We start from the raw sequence: 26635 nt of genomic DNA, 5'->3' as shown, positions 1-26635 counted from the left end.
CTAAGTTCAGGACCTGAGCTGAACGGAGAGGCTTAATCGACTGAACCACCCAGGCACCCCTCTTTTCTGGTTTTTTAATGTTTCCTTTGGGTTAATTTTTAAAGGATTTTGCAACTGTTGGTTTAAAATAATACTTTTCTTTTTTATTCTCAACCTTTTTACCTCAGTTGGGAGATAAAGCTGACTTCCTATTTTTCAAGTATTTGCAGAATTAATGTTAATTTTTGCCTGGACTATCTAGGAGATTAATTTCAATTTGGCTCCTGGAGACTTGTGGTTTAATCATTCTCCAAGGTTTTTTTTTTTTTTTTTTAATGTCTTTATCTTTATCTGACAATTCTGGTCAGATTCCTTAACTAATTTTACTTAAAAAACAAAATAAAAAACCAAAAAACAAAAACCTCGATTCTTCACTCAAAAAAAAAAAAATCTATTAGCTTCCAGTTTAATTGCCACACATTTAAAAAACGGGCTACTGTGCTGGCTAGCAATCTAAGTTAAAGTAAAACTTCTAAAGGGACCAAGGTCTAAAGTTCACACATTCTTGTGAGGTCTGTTCTGTTTCCACCAAGGGAGACCCCATTATCCATAGCTCTACCAATCACGTACATTTCCTTTTGAGTCTCATGAATGAGGAAAAAAGAAGTTCAAGTGAGGGAAAATGGGTTCAAATGAAGGTCAAATACCCAAAAGAGTTTTCTGGCTCCTGTGTGCTGCTGGGGTGGAAAAAAGTGGGGAAAAGGTAACCAGATGTAGGTGGCCCCGAGAGGTTGCTGGACTCCAACCTCGTTGTTAGTCTTGGCAAGGGAAAAAAGGGTCTGCCTTTTAGACATCCAGTGACGCGATGAGAACCTACTGTGTGCCAGGTGGTGGGGATACAAAGACAACTATGGGATGCCTGTGTTCTAGATGCTTCTTACGTAGCAAGACAGAGTCTCCGCCCTGAAGGGACTCGCAGTCCACGTTCGAGGTTGCATCAGGTGGGGGTAAACACGGACTCTCCCAGTACTCTGAGGTCGCAGAAGGATTACTTGGGGGCGGGGAAGAAACGCTTCCCTCCCGTCCTCCAGACTAGGCCGGCCCTGAGGGCGAAGACAGACACGCCCTCCCGAAGGGCAGACCCGCCTCGAGGAGGGCGGATCCGGGCAGGGCCGCCGGCCGGGCCCTCACCCGACCCCCGCGAACGCAGCCCAGCGCGGCGCCCGCTCCTCACGTGTCCCTCCCGGCCCCGGGGTCGTCTCACGTTCTGCTTCCGTCCGACCCTTCCGACTTCCGGTAAAGAGTCCCCGTTCCGCACCACCGCGCCCACCCAGCATCGCCACGCGGCGCCTCTGTGTGCCCGACCCCCGATGCGCTCGGCGGCCGCAGCTCCTCGGGGCCCCGCAGCGGCCATCGAACCACGCCGCTTCGCCGCGGCCAGGTGGCCCGGGCGGCGCTCGCTCCCGCGGCCGGCGCGGCGGGGCGGGCGGGGCGGCGGCGGCGGCGCGGCTCCGGGCCCGTATCCCTCCGCCGCCCCTCCCCCGCCCGGCCCCGGCCCCCCTCCCTCCGGGCAGCGCTCACCTCCCTCCGCCTCAGACTGTTTTGGTAGCAACGGCAACGGCGGCGGCGCGTCCCTGCCCGGCTCCCGGCGGCTCTTCGGTTTCGGCGGGCCTCCCCGCCCCTTCGTCGTCCTCCTTCTCCCCCTAGCCGGCCCGGGCGCCCCCCCGTCCGCGCCATCCCGCGCCTCCCCGCTCGGCGCCGGTGCGTCCCCACCGCGCTCCAGCGTCTCCTCGGCGCGCCCGGCTCCCGGCTGTCCCCGCCCGGCGTGCGGGCCGGTGTATGGGCCCCTCACCATGTCGCTGAAGCCCCAGCAACAACAACAACAACAGCAGCAGCAGCAGCAGCAGCAGCCGCCGCCGCCGCCGCCGCCCGCGGCCGCCAATGCCCGTAAGCCCGGCGGCAGCGGCGGCCTTCTCACGTCGCCCGCCGCCGCGCCGTCCTCAGTCTCGTCGTCCTCGGCGGTGGCTTCCTCCTCCTCGGCGGCGGCGAGCGCAGGCGGCGGGCGGCCCGGCCTGGGCAGGTGGGTGTCGCGCCCCAGCCCCCTCCGTTCCGGGCCTGGACGAGCTCAGGCCTCCTGTCCCCTCCCCCGCGGCCCACACCGTCGTCCCCGCCCTGTGACCGGCCAGGCTTGGTGGGGTGGGCTGGGGGCCCGCAGTGGGGGTGGAGCTCCCGCTCCCCCCTGGAGCCCCGGGGTTTGGATGGGGGGCGCTGCAGGGTCCCTCCGGGAATGTCAGGTCGTGTCCAGCCTCCTGCAACATCCCCACCCCCTCCCCCAAACGGTCAAGATGGAAGGACTGGGCAGCCTCCCCCTCTCCATTTAAGTGTTCGGGAGGGATTTACAGGTCTCACTAAGTGTCAGCCCCTGTTCCTCCTTTAGCCCCAACGTGGAGGGGATGCTTGGGCAGCGCTCCCCCCGCCTCTCCCCCACCCCCGGTTTAAATATTAACGTGGAATGGTCTTTAGGTTTTGGTTCAGTCTCCCGAAACTTGCCAACTCCCCCTTTGGGGAATAACAAGGGAGGGGGAAAGTTAGGGCAGCGTCCCCCCCTGTCCGTTAAAGGGGCAGCCACGGGGCTCGTCTGGAATCGTTAGGGTTTGTCTGGTGTGCGTAACCACCCCACTCCCCTGCCCTGGAAAAGCTCGAAGAACCGGATTGAGGTGGGTGGGTAGTGGTCTCCGCTCCCCTCCCCATTTAAATCTGAGGTAGCGGCGGGGGTTCCAGAACTCCAGGAATCGTGGGGCTCTGTGCAGTCTTCTGCAGCGTTCCGCCCTCCCCCACTTGAGGAAGGGGTGGGGAGTGCCCGGCCCCCTCCCGGCCTCCCTCCTTCCCCCGCAAGGCCTCTCCGCCGCGGGTGGTGGCCGATCCGCAATGCTGTTCCGAGGCCGAGAAGGCGCCTTTGAATAGTGGTGGGCGAGGGCCGGACCCAGGCGTGCGTCAGAAGGCCAGGCCAGATCGGGGACAGAGGGGGATGGTGGTGGCAAGGAGCGGGCACGCTGCGCATTTTCCCCAACCCCCGTCCCAATTCATAGAATTTCGAGGGGAGAGGGATTGCACCAGGAGACCTGGTGGGGTTCCTGAAAGCAGAAATGCGGGTGTTTACTTGCGTCGTCGTCTCCTCTTTCCCCATAAACCTAGGCTTGTGGTAGGGACTGGGGGCCTTGTGCTGTCTCTCTAACCGGGTCTGACTTGGGAGGGTGTGTTTGTGCGGGAAGGCCTGTTGGGGAGGGTGTGTGTGTGGGGGGGGGGGTTGACAGTTCGTATTTCACGAACTAAGAAAATGCTTAGTGTTCAAACGGAGCAGCAAATGTCAATAGACTCCATTCCATTGTGGCCAGTGTCCTTAACTTGGGAAGTGCCGCCAGAGCTCACCAAGGGCACGCAAGTCTATTTCCCCTGTGCCCCGAGCCCATCCGTGTTCGGCACTGCCTTGCCTCCCTTAGACCTAGGCGGGGTTGGTAGTCAGTGAGGAGGGTCCTCCGGAAATAGACATCCTGGGCTTGAGAAGGTGGGATAGGGGATTTTTTTTTTCCCCCACGCACTGAGTTTTCTTTTTGAAAACAGGTTTTCAGCGATCCATTTCCAAAGAATTTTCATTTGTGGCCCGAGAAGTTACCCTTCAAGATGAATCAGGGCTGATTTTTAAGGAATCCTGCTTTCAAGGGGTGAAGGGCCAACATTGTGTTTTTGTTTACTTCTACCCTACCTCCCCTTCACAGTTGTCCTTTCTCTGAACCACCCTCAAACGTTAACCTTACCCTAACTAGTTCAGATAAAGTGCTTATTGTCCCAGCTCTTTCCACTTAGTTTCTGTAACTTAGATTCTGTAACTTCAGTTTCCCTTTTTCAGTGGCATCCACAGTGAAAAATGGACAAATTTTGTACCTATTTTTTTACAGAAAAGGACCCACGGTATTTTTCTTCTTAGGTATCATAGAGATTTGGCAGGTATATTTTACTTGTTCATATAATTACAAATTAAAACTTAGGCTTTTAGGTTGCGACCGCTCTCTTTAGGCTTAAAAATTATAATCTGTTGCAGAGTGGCTTGAATGGTCAAAAATATTTGGAATGTTTTAGTACCAAAGAGCCTTTTCTGTTCTTTGAGGCTTTACATTTAAGATTAATTTAAATTATTCTTTGCTTTAAGTTCTTTCATTTGAGACATGAATTCTCGCCCTTGTTCTTTTTGTTAGATATGTGAAGTTCTGTTTATTGGATTCATATAATGTGTACTTTTATTACATAGATCTCACGTAGAGTTCCTTTGGATTTTGATCCACTGCTGCTAGGTTCTTTGTAAACTGGTTACAGTTTTTAAGGTCTCCTTACACATGTTTGTGTGCATCAGCAGTCAAAATATGTCCCTGAGGCCAGGGGCAAAGAAAGAAAATGCAGCATTGGGTTTGACGTGTTTAGAGATAGTAAATATTCTTGAAAGTCAAGAAATTCACATGTCTTCTTTAAATAACATTTCATTATATTTGACTTTTTTAAAATAGTGTTTTTTTTTTATGGTTTTCAAAAATTTATTCTGCCTTAAATTATCATATATGTTTTAGAAGGTTACCGTTTTCTCTTAGAACAACATACCCCTAATACTAAAGTCTGTTAATCAAAATCTTGTTTTCGGTTTTTACCTTTTCATTTTTATGTAGTTTTAATGATTGTGCATGTTATTTTGTGGTTTATTTATTTATTTATTTTTCTGTTTAACATTGTAATATAAATTTTCTTTAGGTTTTTGGTTAACCATTCAACTGTTGGGATTTGGGTGTCCCCATCTTTATTATTATAGTTAGTGGTACACTAAACATCTTTATACTAATAGCTTTTGGCTTTAGTCTAATTATTGCCTTAGAGAAAGTTCTCAGGAGTGGTTTTACTGGGTCAAAGGGCTTCAAGGTTTTCATGGCTCTTGCTAGCTGTGCCATATTACTCTTGAGAAGACTTGTGTTAGTTTCCATTGCCAGGAAGGTGGCTCTTCTATAGAATGGTTTCTTTGTCAGACACTGTGGGGGATTTTCAAGGGAAAAGTTGCATTTACTGTCAAGTGAATACATTATTAAGTACTTTTGTTAGCTACCTGATTATTTATACTTGAGTTTGAATTTGGTTTCACTGAGGACTTAATGAAATAATATAAGGGAAGATGCTTTGAAAACAGTAACTGTTAACACTAATGAGGATACATGGTTTAACTATTGTGCTCATACTTCTCTAAGTAGAGGAATGAAAGTCCTGAGAAACTTGTTCTGAAGCTTTTGTTGTTGTTAATCTCCCTCATTCATCTAAAAGTATTTTTTATTAGCTGTTAGCCTTGTGACCAAGTCACTTTTGTTGACTTTTATATAATTTCATGGCACTGTTGGGAATTATCACTGGCTAACCTATATCTCTTCCTCTCCCACAATCCCTTTGCTATTTAAAAAAATAATGGGTTTACCCATTCTGTTACCCATTCCTAAACCTAGATAATACAACATTAGAATATCTTTGGATACAGGATTAAATGTGCGTAAAAACTTATTTTAGTCATTTTCAGCTTAGTACTTTCACTGCTTCTTTCTTTTAAGGCATTGCAACTTCGAAATTATGCTGCAATTTAATGTAAGTTTTCATTTAAGAATCTGTGAGACATTCGTCTCTTTAAATATATTCTAGAAGAGCTTGAAACATTGACACCATTGAACATAGAAATTTATTGAAAATCCATGTACAGGCAGTTACAAGTGTTTGGGATATACCAATGAATAAAACAAAAAGATAGATGCTCTTCTCGTGTTTCCATTCTAACATGATGAGTCAGACATTAATTGAGACATTAAATTAGCAAACTATGTATAATATTAGGTAAGAGCTATGGGTTTAGGGGAGAGCAGATTAAGGATATAATATGAGAGTGTGAGGGAAGGGAGTGGGTTGCACTTTTAAGTGGATTGGGGAGGCTTCTTTGAGGAGGTAACATTAGAGCAGAGTTTTGATGGTGAGGTAGTTAGCCATTTGCTTTAACTCTAGACTAGTCAGTCATATGGTCCCATTTGTAGCTTAGAAGGTTTAAACTGTATCATCCTTTGTTAACTTATTCTTTTATGTGGGTATTGATTATAACCACATTTGCAGTTGGACCAGAAAAGTTAATTGACAATCGAAGTCATCAGAAGTAAGCTGTAGATGGCTATTAAAAGCTGTACATTTTTGTTTTTCTAATGGACTTATGTATTTTAATCTAATTCACTTAATTTTCATCCTAAGTACCTAGAGAAAATAGACTTTTTTGGATTGGGCAAAAACCTATATCAGATCTTTGTCAGAAAAAGTAATCCTATAGTTGCTTAAAGATTTTGCATTTTGGTATATGTGCTGCCGAAGTGAGCACAAGATTTTGCATTTTGAAAAGTCAAAACATCAGTGGTGTCAGTTATGGTGTCCCTTTTTTGGTTAAATGTTAAGTTTGTATTTTCCGTGTCTAATTAGACAGTTATAATTTTGCAGATTTTACACGAGGGATGTTAACTCATATCATAGCTATTTCATAGCCATATGTTTCGACTTAAAGGAGGATCTAATTTTTTTTATTGTTCTGTGTGGCTACAGCTGTGTTAGAATTTATTTTCACTGTGGCAAAGTGTGTTTTTATACCTTGAAAGGGATTTTAAGTCTCTATAAGATTTTTTTCTTGGAGTTGTAGTTTTCCGTTTTGGATAGATAGTGATAGCGTTTTGATAGGTAAAGATTTGAGCCTGAACAAAACCCTGTTTTTGTAGCTATTTCAAATGATTGTAGTAACTTCAGCTGCAATATAGTTGATTAACAGGCCTGCCTGCTACTGTATCTTTTTAAGTGAAAGTACTTGGTTTTTTTTGTTGTTGTTGTTGTTGTTTTTGAAGCACATCTGGGTCATTTATGATTGTTACCATACCGTGATTTTAAGAGGTCAGTACAGTGGTCTTTTTCATATTTTAGCAAGAATGTTACTAAAATAAAAGTAGGGTGCTCTTTCCTCTTGAGTCTTTTTTGCCTGCTTAGATGTTAGACTTCAAAAATAGGGATGTTTTTATCAGAAGATTGACATATCAGTGACTGTGAAGCTGGTATCAAGCCTTTGAAAGGTTGTAGCATCCAAATCTACAATCTGTAATGTAGGCACCTTTGAATGTGTGACCTTTACTAGCATTACTTAGGCTAGGTTGAGCTGCATTTTAATGTGTTTTTTGATATCCTTAAAGTATATTTTTCTACTCAAAAAGAATTTCTTCTGCTTTTGAAGATAAATGTTCTATGTAGAATAGTAGTAGTCTCCATTGAGGTGCTTGCCAAACAAAGCAGATTTGCAGTTTTGTAGGAGTGGTGTCATAAACCGCTTTCCTGTTATTTAAAACACCAATTAATTCAAGAGATTTTTATGTCATATATATATGTATATATATATGTATATATATATAAGATTTCAGGCTTTGTGACTTGAAGATATGTATAGAACATGGTTGTGGATCTTCAGCAGATCTTAAGCTGCCTGTAGTATAATGGAGAGAAGAGATGTACTTGAACCAGTGTCCAGAACAGATTTCTTCTCTCTCTCTCTCTCTCTTTTTTTTTTGACCTTCTTATTTTTTTGAGTATAGTTGACACATATAATGTTACATTAGTTTGAGGTGTAGAACTTGGTGATTGGATAAATCTATGCATTATGCCATGTTTACCACAAGTATAGCTATCATCTATCCCATTACATCACTATTAAAATATCATTGACTGTATTCCTTATGCTTTTTTTTTTTTTAAGATTTTATTTATTTATTTGTCAGGGACAGAGGGAGAGAGAGCGAGCGAGCACAGGCAGACAGAGAGGCAGGCAGAGGCAGAGGGAGAAGCAGGCTCCCTGCCCAGCAAGGAGCCTGATGTGGGACTTGATCCCAGGACGCTGGGATCATGACCTGAGCTGAAGGCAGCTGCTTAACCAACTGAGCCACCCAGGCGTCCCTCCTTATGCTCTTTTTACTCCAGTGACTGACTTTATCTCCTCCTCCCCTTCACCCATTTTGCTCCCCCACCCTCTGCAACCATTAGTTCTCAGTATTTATAGTTCTTATTCTGCTTTTTGTTTATTCTTTTTTTTTTTTTTTTAAGATTTCATGTAAGGGGTGGAATCATATGGTATTTGTCTTTCTCGGTCTGACTTACTTTCACTTAGCATAATACCTTCTAAGTCCATCCGTGTTGACTCAACAGAACAGATTTATTCTTGAAATTAATAGAGAGGGTGTTTGGGTGGTTCAGTCAGTTAAGTGTCTGCCTTCATCCTGGGATGGAGCCCAAGCCCTCAATGTCAGGCTCCCTGCTCAGCGGGCAGTCTGCTTCTGCCTCTGCCCCTCCCCGCTGCTTGTGCACCTGTGCTCTCTCTTGTGCATGTGCAAAAATCTTTTTTAAAATAAAAAAATTTAATAGTCTTTGTACAGGTAATGCCTTATCTATATATGAAAGTTCTGTCTCATAATTTGAAAAACAGTAAGATTTAAATACTCATTGTAGAAAAGAGTACAGAGAATCAGAAAAACAAAGCCAAACTCCTTTAAAATCACCCACAATCTTTCCTTTTTTTTTTTTTTTTTTAAAGATTTTATTTATTTAGGGCGCCTGGGTGGCTCAGTGGGTTAAGCCGCTGCCTTCGGCTCAGGTCATGATCTCAGGGTCCTGGGATCGAGTCCCGCATCGGGCTCTCTGCTCGGCAGGGAGCCTGCTTCCCTTCCTCTCTCTCCGCCTGCCTCTCTGCCTACTTGTGATCTCTGTCTGTCAAATAAATAAATAAAATCTTTAAAAAAAAAAAAAAGATTTTATTTATTTATTTGACAGAGAGAGATCACAAGTAGACAAAGAGGCAGGCGGAAAGGGAGAGAGGGAAGCAGGCTCCCTGCCGAGCAGAGAGCCCGATGCGGGACTCGATCCCAGGACCCTGAGATCATGACCTGAGCCGAAGGCAGCGGCTTAACCCACTGAGCCACCCAGGCGCCCACAATCTTTCCTTTGACATAATATTGTTGAAAGTTTGGAGCTCATCTTTTCAGACTCTTTGTGAACATATATAGAATAAACAAAATGGAATCATATGGTACATACTGTTGCAGCTTCAAGAGTATATATTGTCTGTGTCTTTTAAAATATTTTCCTCCTAAAACTAGAATTTTATTTATTTATTTTTAAAAAAGATTTTTATTTATTTATTTATTTGACAGACAGATCACAAGTAGGCAGAGAGGCAGGCGGAGAGAGAGGAAGGGAAGCAGGCTCCCTGCCGAGCAGAGAGCCCGATGCGGGACTCAATCCCAGGACCCTGAGATCACGACCTGAGCCGAAGGCAGAGGCTTTAACCCACTGAGCCACCCAGGCGCCCCTAAAACTAGAATTTTAGAGCAGGAAGAAATAACAGAAAATTTTAAGAATAGAAGGGAAGACCCCTAAGCTTTGAGGAGTTGGGGGACTTGACCAAAACAACTTATTTGTAGAATTTTATTATATTCTTCTCTTTAAATAAATTCAGACATAGACCTAAATAAAGTTATGGTGTGTATTTTAATTTTAATTATATATTTGTTTATTTGAGAGAGAGAATGAGAGAGAGAGAGCGCATGAGAGGAGACCAGTTAAAGGGAGAAACAGACTCCCTGCTGAGCAGGGAGCCTGATGTGGGACTGGATCCTGGGACTCCAGGATCATGACCTGAGCCAACGGCAGTTGCCCAACCAACTGAGCCACTCAGGTGCCCTATCCTGTGTATTTTAAAGAATAGGACAATCACAGACAGTTGACCTTCAGGGTATCCTTTTGTAACCTTGAAGTTTGGCTCAGTGAAATAGGAGGTCTAGTTTTTTATCTTTTTGGAAGATACATGTAATTTTGTACATATGTGGCATGAAATCTACTTAAATGTTAAGTCCTTGGTTTTATTATTATTATTATTATTATTTTAATATTTTATTTATTGACAGGAAGAGAGAGCACAAGCAGGCAGAGAGGCAGGTAGACAGAAAGGTGGAAGCAGGCTCCCTGCTGAGCAGAGGGCCCGATGCGGGGCTTGATCCCAGGACCCTGAGATCATGACCTGAGCTGAAGGCAGAGGCTTTAACCCACTGAGCCATCCAGGCGCCCCCCTTGGTTTTATTATTTTTAATAGTTTAGTATTGTTATGAATCTGTGGTTGCTTATGAAAATTTGCCACAACTGGGCACCTGGGTGGCTCAGCTGGTTAAGTGACTAGGTCACATCATGATCCTGCGGTCCTGGGGTCCCGGGATTGAGTCCCACATCAGCCTACCCTTGCTCTGCAGGGAGCCTGTTTCTCTCTCTGCCTGCCACTCCCCCTTCTTGTGCTTTCTGTCAAATGGATGAATGGAATCTTTAAAAAAAGAAAAAAAGAAGTGAAAATTTGCCACAACTATTAGCCTTAGATTTTATTTGCTGAAAATTGTTTGCAGTTGTCATGTGAAAATTGGAAATTCCTTTTAATTTAAAAATACTCTGGTGTACATTGCTTATATTATGAGCCTTGAAGTGTCTATAAAATAGCAATTTCATGCCATGATTAATAGCTAACTGCATTTTGGAAACTGGATAAAATGGCATTCTATAATGGCTTTGTAAATCCTATCACTTTGTGGTATGAAACTTGTCTGTGATGTAATTATAAATGAATGTAGCTGATTTTTAGTAAGCATATAAGAACTGCAGAGTGTTGTACTTGACAGTTTTGTCAGTGGTCAGATATTTTTGATTGCCACTTTATGTTCTTACTGGTTTTATGAATTATTAAATAATATTCTTTTTAAAGATTTTATTTATTTATTTGACAGAGAGAGATCACAAGTAGACAGAGAAGCAGGCAGAGAGAGAGAGGGAAGCAGGCTCCCTGTTGAGCAGAGAGCCCGATGCGGGACTTGATCCCAGGACCCTGAGATCATGACCTGAGCCGAAGGCAGCGGCTTAACCCACTGAGCCACCCAGGCGCCCTTAAATAATATTTTTTTTTTTTTTTTTTTTATTTGACAGAGAGATCACAAGCAGGCAGAGAGGCAGGCAGAGAGAGAGGAGGAAGCAGGCTCCCCGAGAGAGCAGAGAGCCCGATGCGGGGCTCGATCCCGGGACTCCGAGATCATGACCTGAGCCGAAGGCAGCGGCTTAACCCACTGAGCCACCCAGGCGCCCCTTAAATAATATTCTTAATAGTAATCTTGTAAATAGGCAAAATTAATCTTGATTATAGTTTTAGTTTAAAAAGAAGGGAAAGGTTAGTTTTGAACCAAATTGTGCATTTTTCCTTTGGGGCTCAAAATCATTTTTTTCCTCCAAAAATCGTTTTTGTGGGCAGGGTGTAGTTACCTGTTTTCATTCCTGAAACATACTTGAAATTAGGTAAAGACCTATGGTTTTTACATTAAAGATTGTGTAGATGACAGAAAGGGGAGCTCTTCAGGACCTCTTTCAGAGTTTTATTTGCTTTTACTTTACACATGATTTTACATAGCTTACATTTTTTATTTACAGATTGCCAGCAGTAGAGAAATAAAACTTATTTACTTATGTTTTAAAGAGCTTATTTGAGAGACGGGGGAGGGACAGACAGATTCTGTGAGTGGGGAACCTGACACAGGGTTTATTCTCACAACCCTGAGATCGTGACCTGAGCTGAAATCAAGTCAGACATTTAACTGACTGAGCCACCCAGGTGCCCCAGAAAGGGGCACATTTAGAGGCGAACATATTGACAGCAATAAGAAATATTAATTGTGTGACAAAAAGTGAAAAGATTGGAAAACTAAAAAACAGACAAAAGAACTCAAAGTATACCATTTGACTCTAAGGTTATAGCTGTATGCCTTCTATAGGCATTCACCCTGAGGCATTATTATTTTATAGCACAATATCCTTAGTTGATGGGCTTATAATAGTGACTCAACACAAAGGTAAATTGTTTTTCATATTTTTCAAAGAAGTATTTTTCGAGCTGTACATCAGGACCCCCTAATAAATTGTAAAAATCACTTTAGTGAGTCGTGACAAGCACTTTTAGAAAAATGAAAAAGAATAGAAGATACTAGAATGCATTGTATTCTTAGAGGTAAGAATGGTTTTAAAGAACTGCTTGACTTAATGTGTATGTACTGTGTTGTGAGATAAACTGTAATATTTTAGAGCACTGAGATGTAGTAAAAGGACTGAGGAAGGGTTTTATAGTTAAGTCTCTGCTAGGGTTGCCAGATTTAGCAAGTAAAAATATAGGATGCCCAGCTGAACTTGAATTTCTGATCAACAGTGACTAATACTAAAGTATAAATGTGTCCCAAATTGCATGGAACAAAACTATTCATTTATATGAAATTCAGATTTAATGGGGCATCCTTTATTTTATCTGGTAACCCCAGTCTAGGCTAGAATCAAGGTTCACCTCTTGGTAACTAAAATTTAAGAGCAGTGAGGGCAGAAACAGTCTTTCTGTTCGAACAGTCTTTGGCCCTTAGAAGTGGTGAGCTGTTTGAATAATTGTGGCAGGTCACTCATTCTTAGTCTCAGTTTTTTTTATTAAAAACTTTTTATTTATGACACTTATTAAAAGGAGAAGGGGGCACCTGGGTGTTCAGCTCTTGGTTTGAGCTCAGGTTATGCTCTCAGGGTTTTGGGATCAAGTCCCAGGTCCCCCTGCTACCCCTATAGGCACTGGGGGCTCCATGCTCAGCCTGCTTGAGATTCTCTCTGCTCCGCAGGGAGCCCGATGTGGGGCTCGATCCCAGGACCCTGGGATCATGACCCGAGCCAAAGGCAGAGGCTTTAACCCACTGAGCCACCCAGGCGCCCCGATACTGGGTTTTTATTATATTTCATTCTTGGTACATGGAAAGCACTCAGTATTTTAGGATCATACAGATTTGGAGCTGGAAACTGGCTCAGGTGGATTTTTAGTTCTTATTTTTCTTTATGGGTGAGGAAATGAAGGCCACAGAGCTTATTTACCAGGAATCTTGTTCCCTTTTCTTTCTAGGATAACATTTTAAAAAATTTATTTAAAGTCCAGTTAGTTAACCTACAGTGTAATACTAGTTTCAGGTGTATGATATAGTGATACTAATATACAGTTTTTTTTTTTTAAGATTTTATTTATTTATTTGACAGAGAGAAATCACAAGTAGGCAGAGAGGCAGGCAGAGAGAGAGGAGGAAGCAGGCTCCCTGCTGAGCAGAAAGCCTGATGTGGGGCTCGAACCCAGGACCTGGGATCATGACCTGAGCCGAAGGCAGCGGCTTAACCCACTGAGCCACCCAGGCGCCCCTAATATACAGTTTTTTAAGAATATTTTATTTATTAGAGTGAAAGAGCGAGCACGTGCTCATGGAGTGGGGAAGCAGAGGAAGAAGGAGAAGCAGGCTTCCCACTGCCGATCAGGGAGCCTGATGCAGGACTCCATCCCAGGGTCCCAGGATCAGGACCTGAGCTGAAGACAGTTAATCAACTGGGCACTCAGGTGCCCCTAATATAACATATTTCTTAAGACTTATTTTTAAAATTTGGTGTTTATTCAGTAATCTAAGAAAAGATTCACCTATCCAAAAAAAAAAAAAAAACCCGACAAAAAAACCCCACAAAACATTTCTGAAGTTTTCTGAGTTAGCAAAGGCTCTACTCTACTTTTGCTCTTGTTTCGTCATGTTTCAAGTGAAAGTGTGTCTCCTTTTAAAAAAAATTTATTTGAGAGGGAGCGCTTGAGAAGGGGAAGGAGTAGAGGGAGAGGGAGAGAGAGAGAGAGAACCCCAAGCAGATTCTGTGCAGAGCCTGACCTGACTTGGGCTTGATCCCAGGACCCCAAAAGCATGACCTGAGCTGAAACCAAGAGTTGGATGCTTAACTGACTGAGCCAGCCATGTGCACTCTTGAGTTCTCAATAAATGAATTTCCTTTATTTTTTCTGCCAGGGATTCTTTTCCTTCCTTCTGTGACTATCCATTTCTCATACTCATTCTACATGGCAAGTAGGTTTACCTGGTTTTACGCCAATTCTGATTGGAATGTTATGTAGAGGATTTGTCGTCTTTTTGTTTTTTTTTAATGCTTTATTTATTCGAGAGTGATTGAGAGAATGAGTGGGAGGCGGGGTAGAAGGAGAAAGCAGACTCCTGCTTGAGCAGGAAGGACTCGATCCCAGGACCCTGGGATTTTGACGTGAGCTTCTGCTTTAGCTCATGTCAGCCACCCAGGCGCCCTATGCAGAGGATTCTGAGATTTCTTTTGGCCTTAGGGAAGAAATGTGGATAGAAGTGGTGAGGGGAGTCTTTATATCATGGGCACAGACGTTATCTGTTGCCTGGAGCCTACCAGGCTTCCCAGTTGGTCTCTTCATGTCCAGATACTTCTTCCATACTCCATAGCCATAAGAATCTCCCCCAAACATCTTTCACTTACCCACTTACTACTGAGAAACTTTCAGCGGCTCTCATTACTAGCTGAATCGAATCCAGACTCTTTGGCCTTCCAAGTCCCTCTGCAGACTGCACACTGTATTTATTCTCCAGCATGAATCAAATTATGCCAGTGTAGTCCTCTCATCCTCTTCAGCATAGGTCTTTAATGGCTTAGCCCAGATCTTCTCTCATAGTATCTTAACATATTTACCTTTGGAAAATGCGGTTTCTCCTGTGCTGCTAAAGCTTTTGGCAGGTATCATTCCTGTGGTATTGAATGCATAGTGCCTTATATTTAAGTGCAGCAGCTTCTCCCCTTACAAACTCTCTTTAGAATGAAATCAGATGGTAGCATAGCTACTGCCCAGAACAAAAGTGGGTTAGGTCTACCAACAGATGGGGGGTATTTTTTTTGGAGGCGGAGGTTATTTATGACTGTGGTCATTGCATAGTCAGCCATCCCTGATGTTTTAAAATTCTCTGTGTTTATACTTACCGTTCTTAAAGCTGTCATTTTCAACAAGTGCAGCAGCAGTATTGACAGTGCCAGTCAGAATAAAACAATTATGGTAGAAGTGAGAGATTGGGGCATCTGGGCTGGCTCAGTCAACAGAGTGTGTGACTCTTGATGTCAGTGTGGTTCAAGCCCTGCATTTGGTGTAGAGATTACTTAAATAAGTAAACTTAAGGTAATGAGAGATTTAAAAAAAATTAGTAGGAAAATGATGGCTGGGGACAGGATGAATTATTCTGAAGGACAGAGAATGAAAAGTACCATGGTTTAGTCAGTAATGATCAGCCAAAAATAAAGATAATTAATGGATGGAATGGGAAAACTTGGAAGTTTGCAGCTAACCGTGCTGATTTGGGAGAAGGCTAAAGTAGTTAAAGTGCTGCTGAAGCTTGTGTCAGGACTTGCAGATAGTGCTCCAGGTTCACGGTCATTGAGTACAGGGTCTCAGGTGGCTCCCATGACACTAAGAAGGTTTCTTAGAAAAGGTTGGGGCACCTGGGTGGCTCAGTGGGTTAAGCCGCTGCCTTTGGCTCTGGTCATGATCTCAGGGGCCTTGGGTCAAGCCCCACATAGGGCTCTCTGCTCAACAGGGAGCCTGCTTACACCCCCCCCCCCCCCAACCTGCCTCTGCCTACTTGTGATCTTTCTCTCTCTGTGTCAAATAAATAAATAATCAATCAATCTTGGGGGAAAAAGAAGAAGAAAATATTGTCTTTTGGGAAAAGACGCCCAATAGAATGTTCATATATTGGGTCTGTAAGTTTCTTTTTTTTTCTTTTCTTTTTTTTTTTTTTAAAGATTTTATTTTATTATTTATTTGACAGACAGAGATCACAGTAGGCAGAGAGGCAGGCAGAGAGAGAGGAGGAAGCAGGCTCCCCGCTGAGCAGAGAGCCCGACGCGGGGCTCGATCCCAGGACCCTGGGATCATGACCGGAGCCGAAGGCAGAGGCTTTAACCCACTGAGCCACCCAGGCGCCCCGGGTCTGTAAGTTTCAAAACCTCCTCCTGTCCAAACATGTGGATGATACACAAGAGATTTTAAAAATGTGTTGCTCAGTATACTGTGGTTTAGCTCAGGTCGGTAGAGAGTTATTCCTTATTGTGGTAGGTTGCATTTTAATTAGCTATATTAAAATATGATATACGTAAAGTTCACCCTTTTTAGTGTATAGCTCTTGAGTTTTCACAAACAGAGCCGTGGAGTCACCACCACAATTAGAGTGTCACTTGAAAGTTTCCTTGTGCCTCTTACCCGTCAGTCCCCATTGTCTAATCCTGGCAATTATGATCTTTTTTCCTGTTGTCATAGTTTTGACTTTTCTGGAATGTCATTTAAATGGAATCGTACAGTATACAGCCTTTGGTGATTAGCTTCTCTCATGTAGAATAATGGGTTGAAATTCATTTGTGTCACTGCATGTAATAGTAGTTTCTTCCCCACAGTGTGTTCATTGAGTATTGGACAGTTGTTAGCAGTTCTGGCTATTATGAATGAAGCTGCTATAAGTATTTGTGTATAGGTTTTGTGTGGTCATGACGATTTCATTTCTCTTGGGTAAGTACATAGAAATGGGATTGCTGAGTTGTATGACAAGTGTTTATTTAGTTTTAAAAGTAATTGCCAAACTGTTAAAGTCCTGTCCTATTTTGTATTCCCCTCAGCAGTGTATGAGATTTTTTAATTGCTCTAATTCCTTGGGAACACTTGGTATGTTAATCTTTAATTTCAGCCAGTCTAGTGGTATTTCATTGTGGTTTGAATTTACATTTCTTTTTTTTATTTTTTATTTTTTAATTTTATTTTTTATAAACATATATTTTTATCCCCAGCGGTACAGGTCTGCGAATCGCCAGGTTTACACACTTCACAGCACTCACCATAGCACATACCCTCCCCAATATCCATAACCCCACCCCCCCTCTCCCAACCCCCCCTCCCCTCATCAACCCTCAGTTTGTTTTGTGAGATTAAGAGTCACTTATGGTTTGTCTCCCTCCCAATCCCATCTTGTTACATTTATTCTTCTCCTACCCCCTTAACCCCTCATGTTGCATCTCCTCTCCCTCATATCAGGGAGATCATATGATAGTTGTCTTTCTCTGATTGACTTATTTCGCTAAGCATGATACCCTCTGAATTTACATTTCTTTATTGCCTAATGATATCGAACTTCCTTTCACATGCTTGTTTGCCATTTATATATCATCTTTGGTGAAAAGGAACTATTTCGGCTCTAACTTGTTTGGAAGTGAAAGAGCTACTGAATTTGTATTGCCTTCTAGGTTTAGAGCATCTTTTTTTTTTAAAAGATTTTATTTATTTATTTATTTTTTAAGATTTTATTTATTTATTTGACAGACAGAGATCACAGGTAGGCAGAGAGGCAGGGAGGAAGCAGGCTCCCTGCTGAGCAGAGAGCCCGATGTGGGGCTCGATCCCAGGATCCTGGGATCATGACCTGAACCGAAGGCAGAGGCTTAACCCACTGAGCCACCCAGGCACCCCAAGATTTTATTTATTTGACAGATCACAAGTAGGCAGAGAGGCAGGCAGAGAGAGAGGAGGAAGCACGCTCCCTGCTGAGCAGAGAGCTCCACGCGGGGCTCGATCCCAGGACCCTGAGACCATGACCCGAGCTGAAGGCAGAGGTTTAACCCACTGAGCCACCCAGGCGCCCCTAGGTTTAGAGCATCTTGAGGACAGGGACAAGCGCGTTGTACAACTTAGGATACTTAATAAGTGATAAATTCCTTATTGGCTGTATGAGCCTGGGTTTCATTGTTAAGCAGATGAATTTACTGTCAAGGAATAGCTGTCATCTCAAAAAGGAACATGCTATTTATTTCATAGGCATACCTTAATTAAAACTATTCTTTAAAATTTATCTTTTTCCAGGCCCTGGGGATACTGTAGTAATCAATCCAGATGAGGTCTCTTCCTTCCTGGAGCTTACCTTCTAGTTGGGGGGAGACAAGGCAGAAAGTTCTAACTGCCTCCTCATGATATGTTTGAGTTGCTAATGCTTGCCTCTTGGAAGGAAGTCTCTTAGATAAGGGGAAGAAAACATGCTGCTTTCATCAGAATATAGGCCCTCTTATGAGTAGTCCAGTATTTTTTTAATAGCTAATATTTTTTAATTTAAATTTTATTTTTTTAAAGGTTTCATTTATTTATTTGAGTGAGTGCAAGAGCACGAGTTGGGTGAGGGGTAGGGGGAGAAAAGCAGACTCCCTGAGAGCACCGAGCCACTAATATGTATTTTTTTTTAATTAAGTAAGCTCTGTGTCCACTGTGGGGCTTGAACTCAAAACCCTGAGATCAAGAGTCCAGGCTCTGTGGACTGAGCCAGCCCGGGGCCCTGAGTAGTCTAGTATGTTGCTAATGTTATACTCCTAATGCTTTAGGGGCAGCCACTGGCTAGTCACAGAAATCAGTAGGTTTGAGAATCCTTGTGGTCTAAGCTTGTGAAAGCTGAGTAAGGTTATAATTGAAAGGGAGGGGGAAGAATTACTGAGTGGATCCCACCTTGAGCTTCTTTTTCTGCTTGGGCATATACACTTAATGTAAATATATACATGTATACATACATATATTTTTTTCTTACTTGGTTATCACACAATCCTATTAGATAACCTGTTGCCCTGTCCCATTTTACCTGTGAAGAAGGTGAGGCCCAGAGAAGCTAAGTACCTGTTTAAATTTACTCTGCTAGAAAGTGGCAAAACTGGAATGACTTAATATTGTTGTATTAGGATCTCTGAAAAGGTCTGCAAGTGAGATGAGAAGAAAACTGGTGATGGATTTTTTTTGTTTTGTTTTGTTTTAAGATTTTATTTATTTATTTGACAGAGACAGACACAGAGGGGGAGCTCAAACAGCGGGAATGGGAGAGGGAGAAGCAGGCTCTCTGCTGATCAGGGATCCCCACATAGGGCTCCATACCAGAACCCTGGGATCAAGACCTGAGGTGAATTTAGATGCCTAACTGAGCCACCCAGAAGGCCCTGGTCATGGATTTAAGGAAAATTACAATTAGCTTCTTATTTTAATTGACCGGGAATTTGCTTCACCTGGTGAAGAAATGTACTTCAGAGGCTCCTTAGGATGAACAATGGAGAAGAAAGTGAGGAATTTGCATTTGTGATGGATACAGAATTTAGTTGTTTATAGTCTGCAAATGTTATAGGAAGTCTGCATATTTTTAACCCAGTCTGAAAGGTTAGAGAATAAGAACCCCTGTTGACAAAAACTTTTTTCCTATATAAAATGTGTTAGGAAAAAGCTAGCATTTCTGAGTTGAGTGGTAGTAGTAGTAGTAGCAGCAGCCATTTTTCTGAAAAAAGTTTAGGTATCTGTGATGTGAAAACAGTTTATGGAGAACTTTCTGTTTATATAATGATAGTTACCATTTATTGTGGACCTGTTCGTTTTCAGGAACCGTGCCAGGTGCATTACTTCTTCTTCTTCTTTTTTTTTTTTTAAGATCGTATTTATTTATTTGAAAGAGAATGAGAGAGAGAGAGCATCAGAAGAGGGAGGGTCAGAGGGAGAAGCAGACTCCCTGCCGAGCAGGGAGCCCGATGCGGGGCTTGATCCCAGGACTCCAGGATCATGACCTGAGTCAAAGGCAGTCGCTTAACCAACTGAGCCACCCAGGTGCCTGTCTGAATCCTTTACTCCTTAGAACAGGTCAGCCTGTCAGGTTGGTAGTGCCATATCCATTTTACAGGTAAGGAAGTGGTAGTTCAGGGAAATTAAGGAACTTGCCCAAGGTCAAAGAGCTAGGAAGAGATGAAGCTGAGATTCTAAGCCTGTGAGACTTAAGCACTTTTGCATTTATTTATTTATTTATTTATTTATTTATTTATTTTAACAGGAAAACCAAATTTAATTTTGTGGGTACAGAAGTCCCACAAAAATATGAGACTCAGAGGCAGTCAGGCAATGGAGGCTCACATGCCATCCTGAGCTGAGGAAAGAGATGGGGCTGGGGCTTCAAAGGGAAGGAGGGCATTTTGCAGGAAGATGAAAAGAGCAGATGTTTCCTAGGCAGATGTTGGCCCTGCCATGTGGATAAGTCTTTCAGATTAAAAAAAACAAAAAACAAAAAAAACCTTTGGTAATAACTCTCTTTCTGGGCCAGGCTCCCCATCTAAATTTCTTTTAGGCAATTTCTTTTAGCCATCATCAGTCAGTTTTTCTTGAGTCTACCGAGACTTGATTGCCTTCAAGTTAAAATAATCTACATGCCAAAGTGGCATATTCTGTTCCCTTCAGTCTCATCTTTGAAACTTTCCACAGTTTGTACGTTGAGTTGGTAAATTGCCCTATCTCACTGGACAAGTCTCTTAGTCCAGAGAATAGGCCAGTTCAGTTAAACACTTGTGTCTCAATTTAGGAGGCAGAAATGCAGGTGGACTTCCAAAGTTAGGTCTGTGGTGCAAGCAATTAGATATTTAATAAGAAGCATTTCTATGGAAACAAAAGGAAAACAACAGTTAATGCCTGGAGAAGATTATACTCCTAGTTTCTGAGTTCTGAAGGCAGCCAGTCGAGAAGATTTTTAGATACCTGGCTCCAAACCTCTTCAGAAGGAGTGAGAAAGGACAGCAGCAACCTGACAGATTTTTCTGGTTGGCAGTTCGAATGTCTCTGGTGACCCTTCTGTGGCGCAGAGGCATTAAGATTGTCCGTACATGAGCTATTGTGGTGATTTCTTTGAAGTTTGTATCAAGTTGTCCAGCTCTAGCTTGTTTGCCTGGCTTCTGCCGCGTTCTCAGCTGCAGCTGCCCTAGAGGAAGCTGTGTCCAGCCAGCGAAGGTCCCTTTGCAGGGCACCAAACTGTCAGGGATCGCGGGGTGGGGGAGGGAGAAATTTTCCTTCTTTCTTTCTACGTTCTTTGGTTGTTCTAATATGCTATGGTCATTTGCTCAGGGTCAGGCATCTTCGGTGAACTCTTGGCTCCATGAAAGCAGGGATGGGTGGTTTTGTCCACCATTATACCTCCTGCCACCAGCCCTGTTCTGCGTCCGTGTTCTCACTCCTTTCCCAAACCCACATTCCCAATTGGAGGTAGCAAGTTGCAAACTACTGTAGTAATTTCCGGAGATGTCTGTCTTTTCTTTTTCTTTCTTTTTTTTTTTTTCTTTTTTAAGATTAACTTATTTGACAGAGATCACAAGTAGGCAGAGAGGCAGGCAGAGGGCGGGGGAAGCAGGCTCCCTGCTGAGCAGAGAGCCCAATGGGGGGCTCAATCCCAGGACCCCGAGATCATGACCTGAGCTGAAGGCAGACGCTTTAACTCACTGAACCACCCAGGTGCCCCTGTCTTTTTTCTTTTTCTCTATCGCATTCCAAAACTTTGTAAAGAGCTACTTGGTCAGCTCCTGCGCTGAGGCGCGTGGACCGAGGAAACAATTTGTGGAGAGAAGGCCTCGGGCTTTCCTGGCAGCCACTCACTCCCACCGTACCCAGCCCCACCATCGGGGCGCGTGAGGGAAAGTAGAGGCGCCCAGCCCTCCCCGCAGAGGCCATGAGCGCGCTTTCGCTTTTAATAACTGCTCCGCTGCTTCTAGTGTAGCTCTCTGACAAAACTGATAAAAATCCGTGGAAACAATTCAGTCATTATTGCTAGCCATAAAATGGCTTCAGTTATCCATGCCTTAGTCCTGCAGTTACGTTTATTTATAAATGAATCTGGATCTAAAAGTTCATGACTTTCATTTTAAAATCTGAAAACAGTATTATAAATGGTGGTTAGTTTTCAACACCTGCCTATTTTGTCAGATTGTCAGTTGTAACCCATAATTAATTTGAACTAAGTATTGTATATATCATGGGTTGAGAAGGCGTTTGTGGTTTGAACTAAGAACCCAAACACCACTTACGATATTTCTATAGGAAAATTAGGGTAGAACCCACTTCTCCACTCTCCGTGTCTTAGTCACGTTAGAGGCTGCATAGACCTGGGGCTAGGACACACTAAATAAGACTTAGCACACATTAGTCTTCCAGAGAGAAAGGATTAATAGTTGAGGAAATGATTGCGGACTTCAGGGAAATTACTGCTGCAGTTATGTGTATGGGCCAGACCATCATTTTAGGTGATCATACATTTTATTCTTAATTATTGCAACACATTAATTTTGTCCACCAGATTAACCTAGCCTACCTTTTGCTGTTAGACTTAAACTCTACTTTTGTTCAGAAGTCACCCTGTTCCCAAGCCCAAGGTCCTCTTCACCTTTCCATGATCTAACCTAGGGATTGGCAGGCTTTTTCAGTGACGAGCCAGATGACTTGGGCTTTGCATGCCACATACAGTCTTTTTTGTGTATATATTAAATCCTGGGACATATAAAAACAGAGCATTTGATGACCCTTTATAAAACCCCATTTTATCTTTTTGGTCCTATTTTCCATCAACTCTTCAAAACATGACCCATTTAAATCACTATGGTCTCCTTTCTCATCACCTCTGTAGGTACCAGGCTCAGCCTTCATTCCCTTCTTGCTCTTCCATCATTTTTCTGTTTCCTTGTCCTTATATTTATCCTCATCCTCATCCTTAGATCCCTTAAATCTAGCCTAAGTCTTCCATTGAAACAAATTCTCATTTTTCTTTTTATTAACTCTCGTAGAACTTAGCTTGTCCCATATGTTAGTGTTTGAGAACATTTCCATATTTCTCTATAGTAGTTTGCTATGAAATACAAGAATAAAGATTGACATTTTCCCTCAAACTATTTTATGGAAAATGCCTAAAATTACTTTTCTTTTCACAGATCAGTGTTCCTTCTATTTGGCATCCTATTCCCTTCCCACAAATCTGAATTTTAAAATTGGAAGCTTGCATTTCGGATCATCATGACTCATCTTCTTTATTTTACACAGGAGCAGGCACTTTAAATGACTTGTCCAAAGTCATACAACAATTCGTTTAGCACCCTAGCTCCTTTCTTTGTGACGTAAGGCCGGCTATTTCATTTGTGCTTGGGTTTCTTCGTCTGTGAAATGGGAATGATGAGTATGAAATGAATTGTGCCTGTAAAGTGTTTAAATCAATGCCTGGTATGTAATAAGTGCTCAGTAACTTTTAGCTGTTAATTAGCATTTTTGGAAATTGGTAGAAACTACATGAGGAAGTTAAGGCTGGTAAGTGCTTATTGGTAGGTTTCGGGTAGTACTGGATGAGTGTATGCAGTTTATTATTATTATTATTATTATTATTTATTTTTTTTTTTATTTGAGAGAGAAACAGTGAGAGCATGAGCGAGGAGAAGGTCAGAGAGAGAAGCGGACTCCCCGAGGAGCCGGGAGCCCGATGTGGGACTCGATCCTGGGACTCCAGGATCATGACCTGAGCCGAAGGCAGTCGTCCAACCAACTGAGCCACCCAGGCGTCCCTGAGTGTATGCAGTTTAGCATTTGTTGAGCTTGTATGTATACTGTTCATTAATTCAGTAAAAGTTTTTTTTTTTTTTAAAGATTTATTTATTTATTTATTTGACACAGAGGGAGAGAGAGAGGCAGCGAGAGAGGGAACACAAGCAGGGGGAGTGGTAGAGGGAGAAACAGGCTTCCTGAGCAGCAGGGAGCACGATGCGATGCAGAGCTCCATCCCAGGACCCTGGGATCATACTTGAGCTGAAGGCAGATGCTTAAGGACTGAGCCACCCGGGCACCCCTTTTTGGTAAAAGTTTGAAGATGTGTCTGGGAGAATGATTCTTGAATCACTATACTCTATGCCTGAAACTAACTCTGTATGTTAACTAACTGGAATAAAATTAAAACCTTAAAAGATGAATGAAACATCTCTGCTTCCAGGTTTCTCAGTGTAGTAGGGAAGGCAGGCATTCAGATAGTGTAAGCTGGTAGCACTGTGGAGGGAGTGAGTGACTGCTGTGGGTGGGTGGTTAGGAAAAAAAAAACCTTGAAGAAAGCAGGAGGGTTGAGATGGATCTTGAATGATGAGCACTTTTCAGTGGGGCCGTGGAAGAGAAGAGAAAGTTCCTGGCAAAGAAGTTTCTGCTAAAGCAGAAGATGCTATCAACATGGCATGTGTAGAAAGACGCGGTTCACAGTGTGGCTGGCAGAAGAAATGTAAGGGAGGCACTTACTGACAGCGGGGGGTCAGATTTGGAAGCCCCTATAGTTAGAGAAGGAATGAAGTGAGTTTGGAAATAAATACCAATGAAAATTTTTTAAATAGAAAATTTCAACATATGTGGGGCACCTGGGTGGCTCAGTGGGTTAAGCCGCTGCCTTCGGCTCAGGTCATGATCCCAGAGTCCTGGGATCGAGTCCCGCATCGGGCTCTCTGCTCGGCGGGGAGCCTGCGTCCTCCTCTCTCTCTGCCTGCCTCTCTGCCTACTTGTGATCTTTCTCTGTCAAATAAATAAATAAAATCTTAAAAAAAAAAAAAAAGAAAATTTCAACATATGTAAAAGTAGAAGAGTTTAATGAGCCCTGTTTAGCTACCACTCAGCTTTAGCAGTGATGGCTCATCTTTTTTCACCTGTACTCCCCTCTTCCTCATTGTCACTTGTTGTCTTTTGAAGGGGATTAAAGTTTTGAGTCCCCAGGAAAGATTAGTGACCAATGGGTAAAACCATTGGGACAGAGACTTGAGTTTACCATATGGAAGCACTTTTGGTCAGAGGGGATGATGACTGCTTTGGAAGGTCGATAAGGCCTTGTGCAGAGGAAGCAAGCTCAGGGAGAGGACTGAAACTGTACTGTCCTGTATGGTGGCTGTTATCCGCATATGGCTTTTTAATTTTAATTTAAAAATTTTAATTTTAATTAAAATTAAAATTCAGTCCTCAGTCACACTAGCCATATTTCAATTCCTTACCCATCATGTGTGCCCCTGGGCTACCATATTGGGCAGTACAGGTATAGAACTTTTTTTTTTTTTTTAAGATTTTATTTATTTATGAAAAACAGAGGTAGCGAGAGAGGTAACACAAGCACAGGGGAGCTGGAGAGGGAGAAGCACTGAGCAGGGAGCCGGAATGGGGCTCGATCCCAGGACACTGGGATCATGATCTGAGCCAAAGGCAGACGCTTAACAACTGAGCCACCCAGACACACACACACACACACACACACACACACACACCCTTTTTTTTTTTTTTTTTTTGTGTATGGCTTCATGTTATGGTCAAGCCCCTTATCCCTTCCTCTAAGTAAAACTTCATTTGAAGAGATACTTCTTTTTAAAGATTTTATTTATTTGAGAGAGAGAGAGAACAGGCACGTGAGCAGTGGAGGGAGAGGAGGAAGCAGGGAGCCCAAAGTGGGGCTTGATGTGGGGCTTGATCCAAAGACCCTGGGATCATGACCTGAGCTGAAGGTAGACACTTAACCTGCTGAGCCACCCAGGTGCCCCAAAGAGATGTTTTTGTACAGCTTTAGTTTGTTCTATAATATGAGGAAAATAATTGTATTAAGCCAACAATTTATTTAATGTACCAGGTGTTATTCTTAAGCCAGGCTGTCTATATGAATATCATTTAATTTTTTATAACCTTATGTGCAGATACTGGTTTTTGTTTTTGTTCTTTTTCAGAAGGTACTGTATTTATCACCATTTTACAGATTGTAGATTGAGACACAAACAGCTAAAGTTATGAGGTTAAGGTCACAGAGCTAGAAGTGATAGTAGGGTCAGATTTTTAATCCCAGCTGTTTGCAGAGAAGTTGAATTAGTTCTTACGGGGATGGTAGTTTTTTTAAAATGTTGATTCTAGATGATTATGTAACTGGATTAATCTAACAGTTGTTTTGTGTGAATTTAGAGTTGCCAGTCCACCTTAGTTTGCTAAAAAGAAAAAAAAAAACAACCTAGCTTTACTCATCTTTTCAGTGAGGAAAATGTTGTTCAGTAAGTACTAGTTACAGAATTTCCCTTTCTAATAAAAAAACTGAAAGGGGAAGAACAAAATGACTCACGTAAGTGAGTTAACTGTAAGAGCTGGAATTAGATTTCTAGGTTTTAGTTGTCCTTTCTCTTGACAACTGTAGTTACTCTGTACTATAAAAAGAAATTGAACTAGTTGATACTGGTCATAATTCACATAAACTGTTCTGTATACTTAATTTAATCAACAATTTAGAGTACTTACTGTGCCAGGCTCTGTTTGGCTGTGGGCACACAGTGGTGAAGGAGACAGAAGTGTTTGCCCCCATGGAGTGTATATTCTGGGAGTGGGAGGTAGACAGAGAAATTAAATAGATGAACACATAATAGAATTTCAAATACTAAGTTCTGTGATGCACTAAAGATTAGTTACTAATAAGTACTAAAATGGTGTTATACTATTGGGGAACTACTTTTGATAATCTGGTCAGGGCAGGCCTTTCTGAGGAGGGGACATTTAAATTGAGATCTAAATAACAAGCAGGTGGCCGTGGGAATACCTGAGGAGAAGAGCATTATTACAGCTTCTACTGGAAAGGGGTTGGAGGTATGTAGTATTCTTTCTAAGTGTGTCAGAGAATATTAGTTACATCCAGACAACAGTTTCTGGTTCTAGAAATCTGGGTCAGTGAAGTATTTTGATTGCATTTACTCAGGCCTGTTGAAATAGTTGTAGAAACTAGCAAATGACATGTATAGCTACAGTGTTGAA

General features: G+C 42.7%; 1 protein-coding gene across 6 annotated transcripts in view; it reads left to right on the top strand.

Moving 5' to 3' along the window:
- Positions 1-1523: 1523 nt before the first annotated feature.
- The window catches only part of ATXN2 (ataxin 2), a 116025-nt gene continuing 90913 nt past the window's right edge, over positions 1524-26635 (top strand). For 4 of the 6 annotated variants that reach the window (XM_047697336.1, XM_047697334.1, XM_047697333.1 and 1 more), the window contains exon 1: positions 1699-2059. In XM_047697336.1, the coding sequence (XP_047553292.1) occupies positions 1833-2059 (227 nt within the window). In that variant the 5' untranslated portion in view covers positions 1699-1832. Of the gene's footprint in view, positions 2060-26635 lie in introns of all 6 variants that reach the window. The other 2 variants (XM_047697332.1, XM_047697331.1) reach the window with 1 other exon arrangement.

Source organism: Lutra lutra, chromosome 12, assembly GCF_902655055.1.
Source record: "Lutra lutra chromosome 12, mLutLut1.2, whole genome shotgun sequence".
In the NCBI taxonomy this organism is placed as follows: domain Eukaryota; kingdom Metazoa; phylum Chordata; class Mammalia; order Carnivora; family Mustelidae; genus Lutra; species Lutra lutra.
Note: the sequence above shows the minus strand (reverse complement) of the source record. Positions and strands in the feature narration are given on the sequence as shown.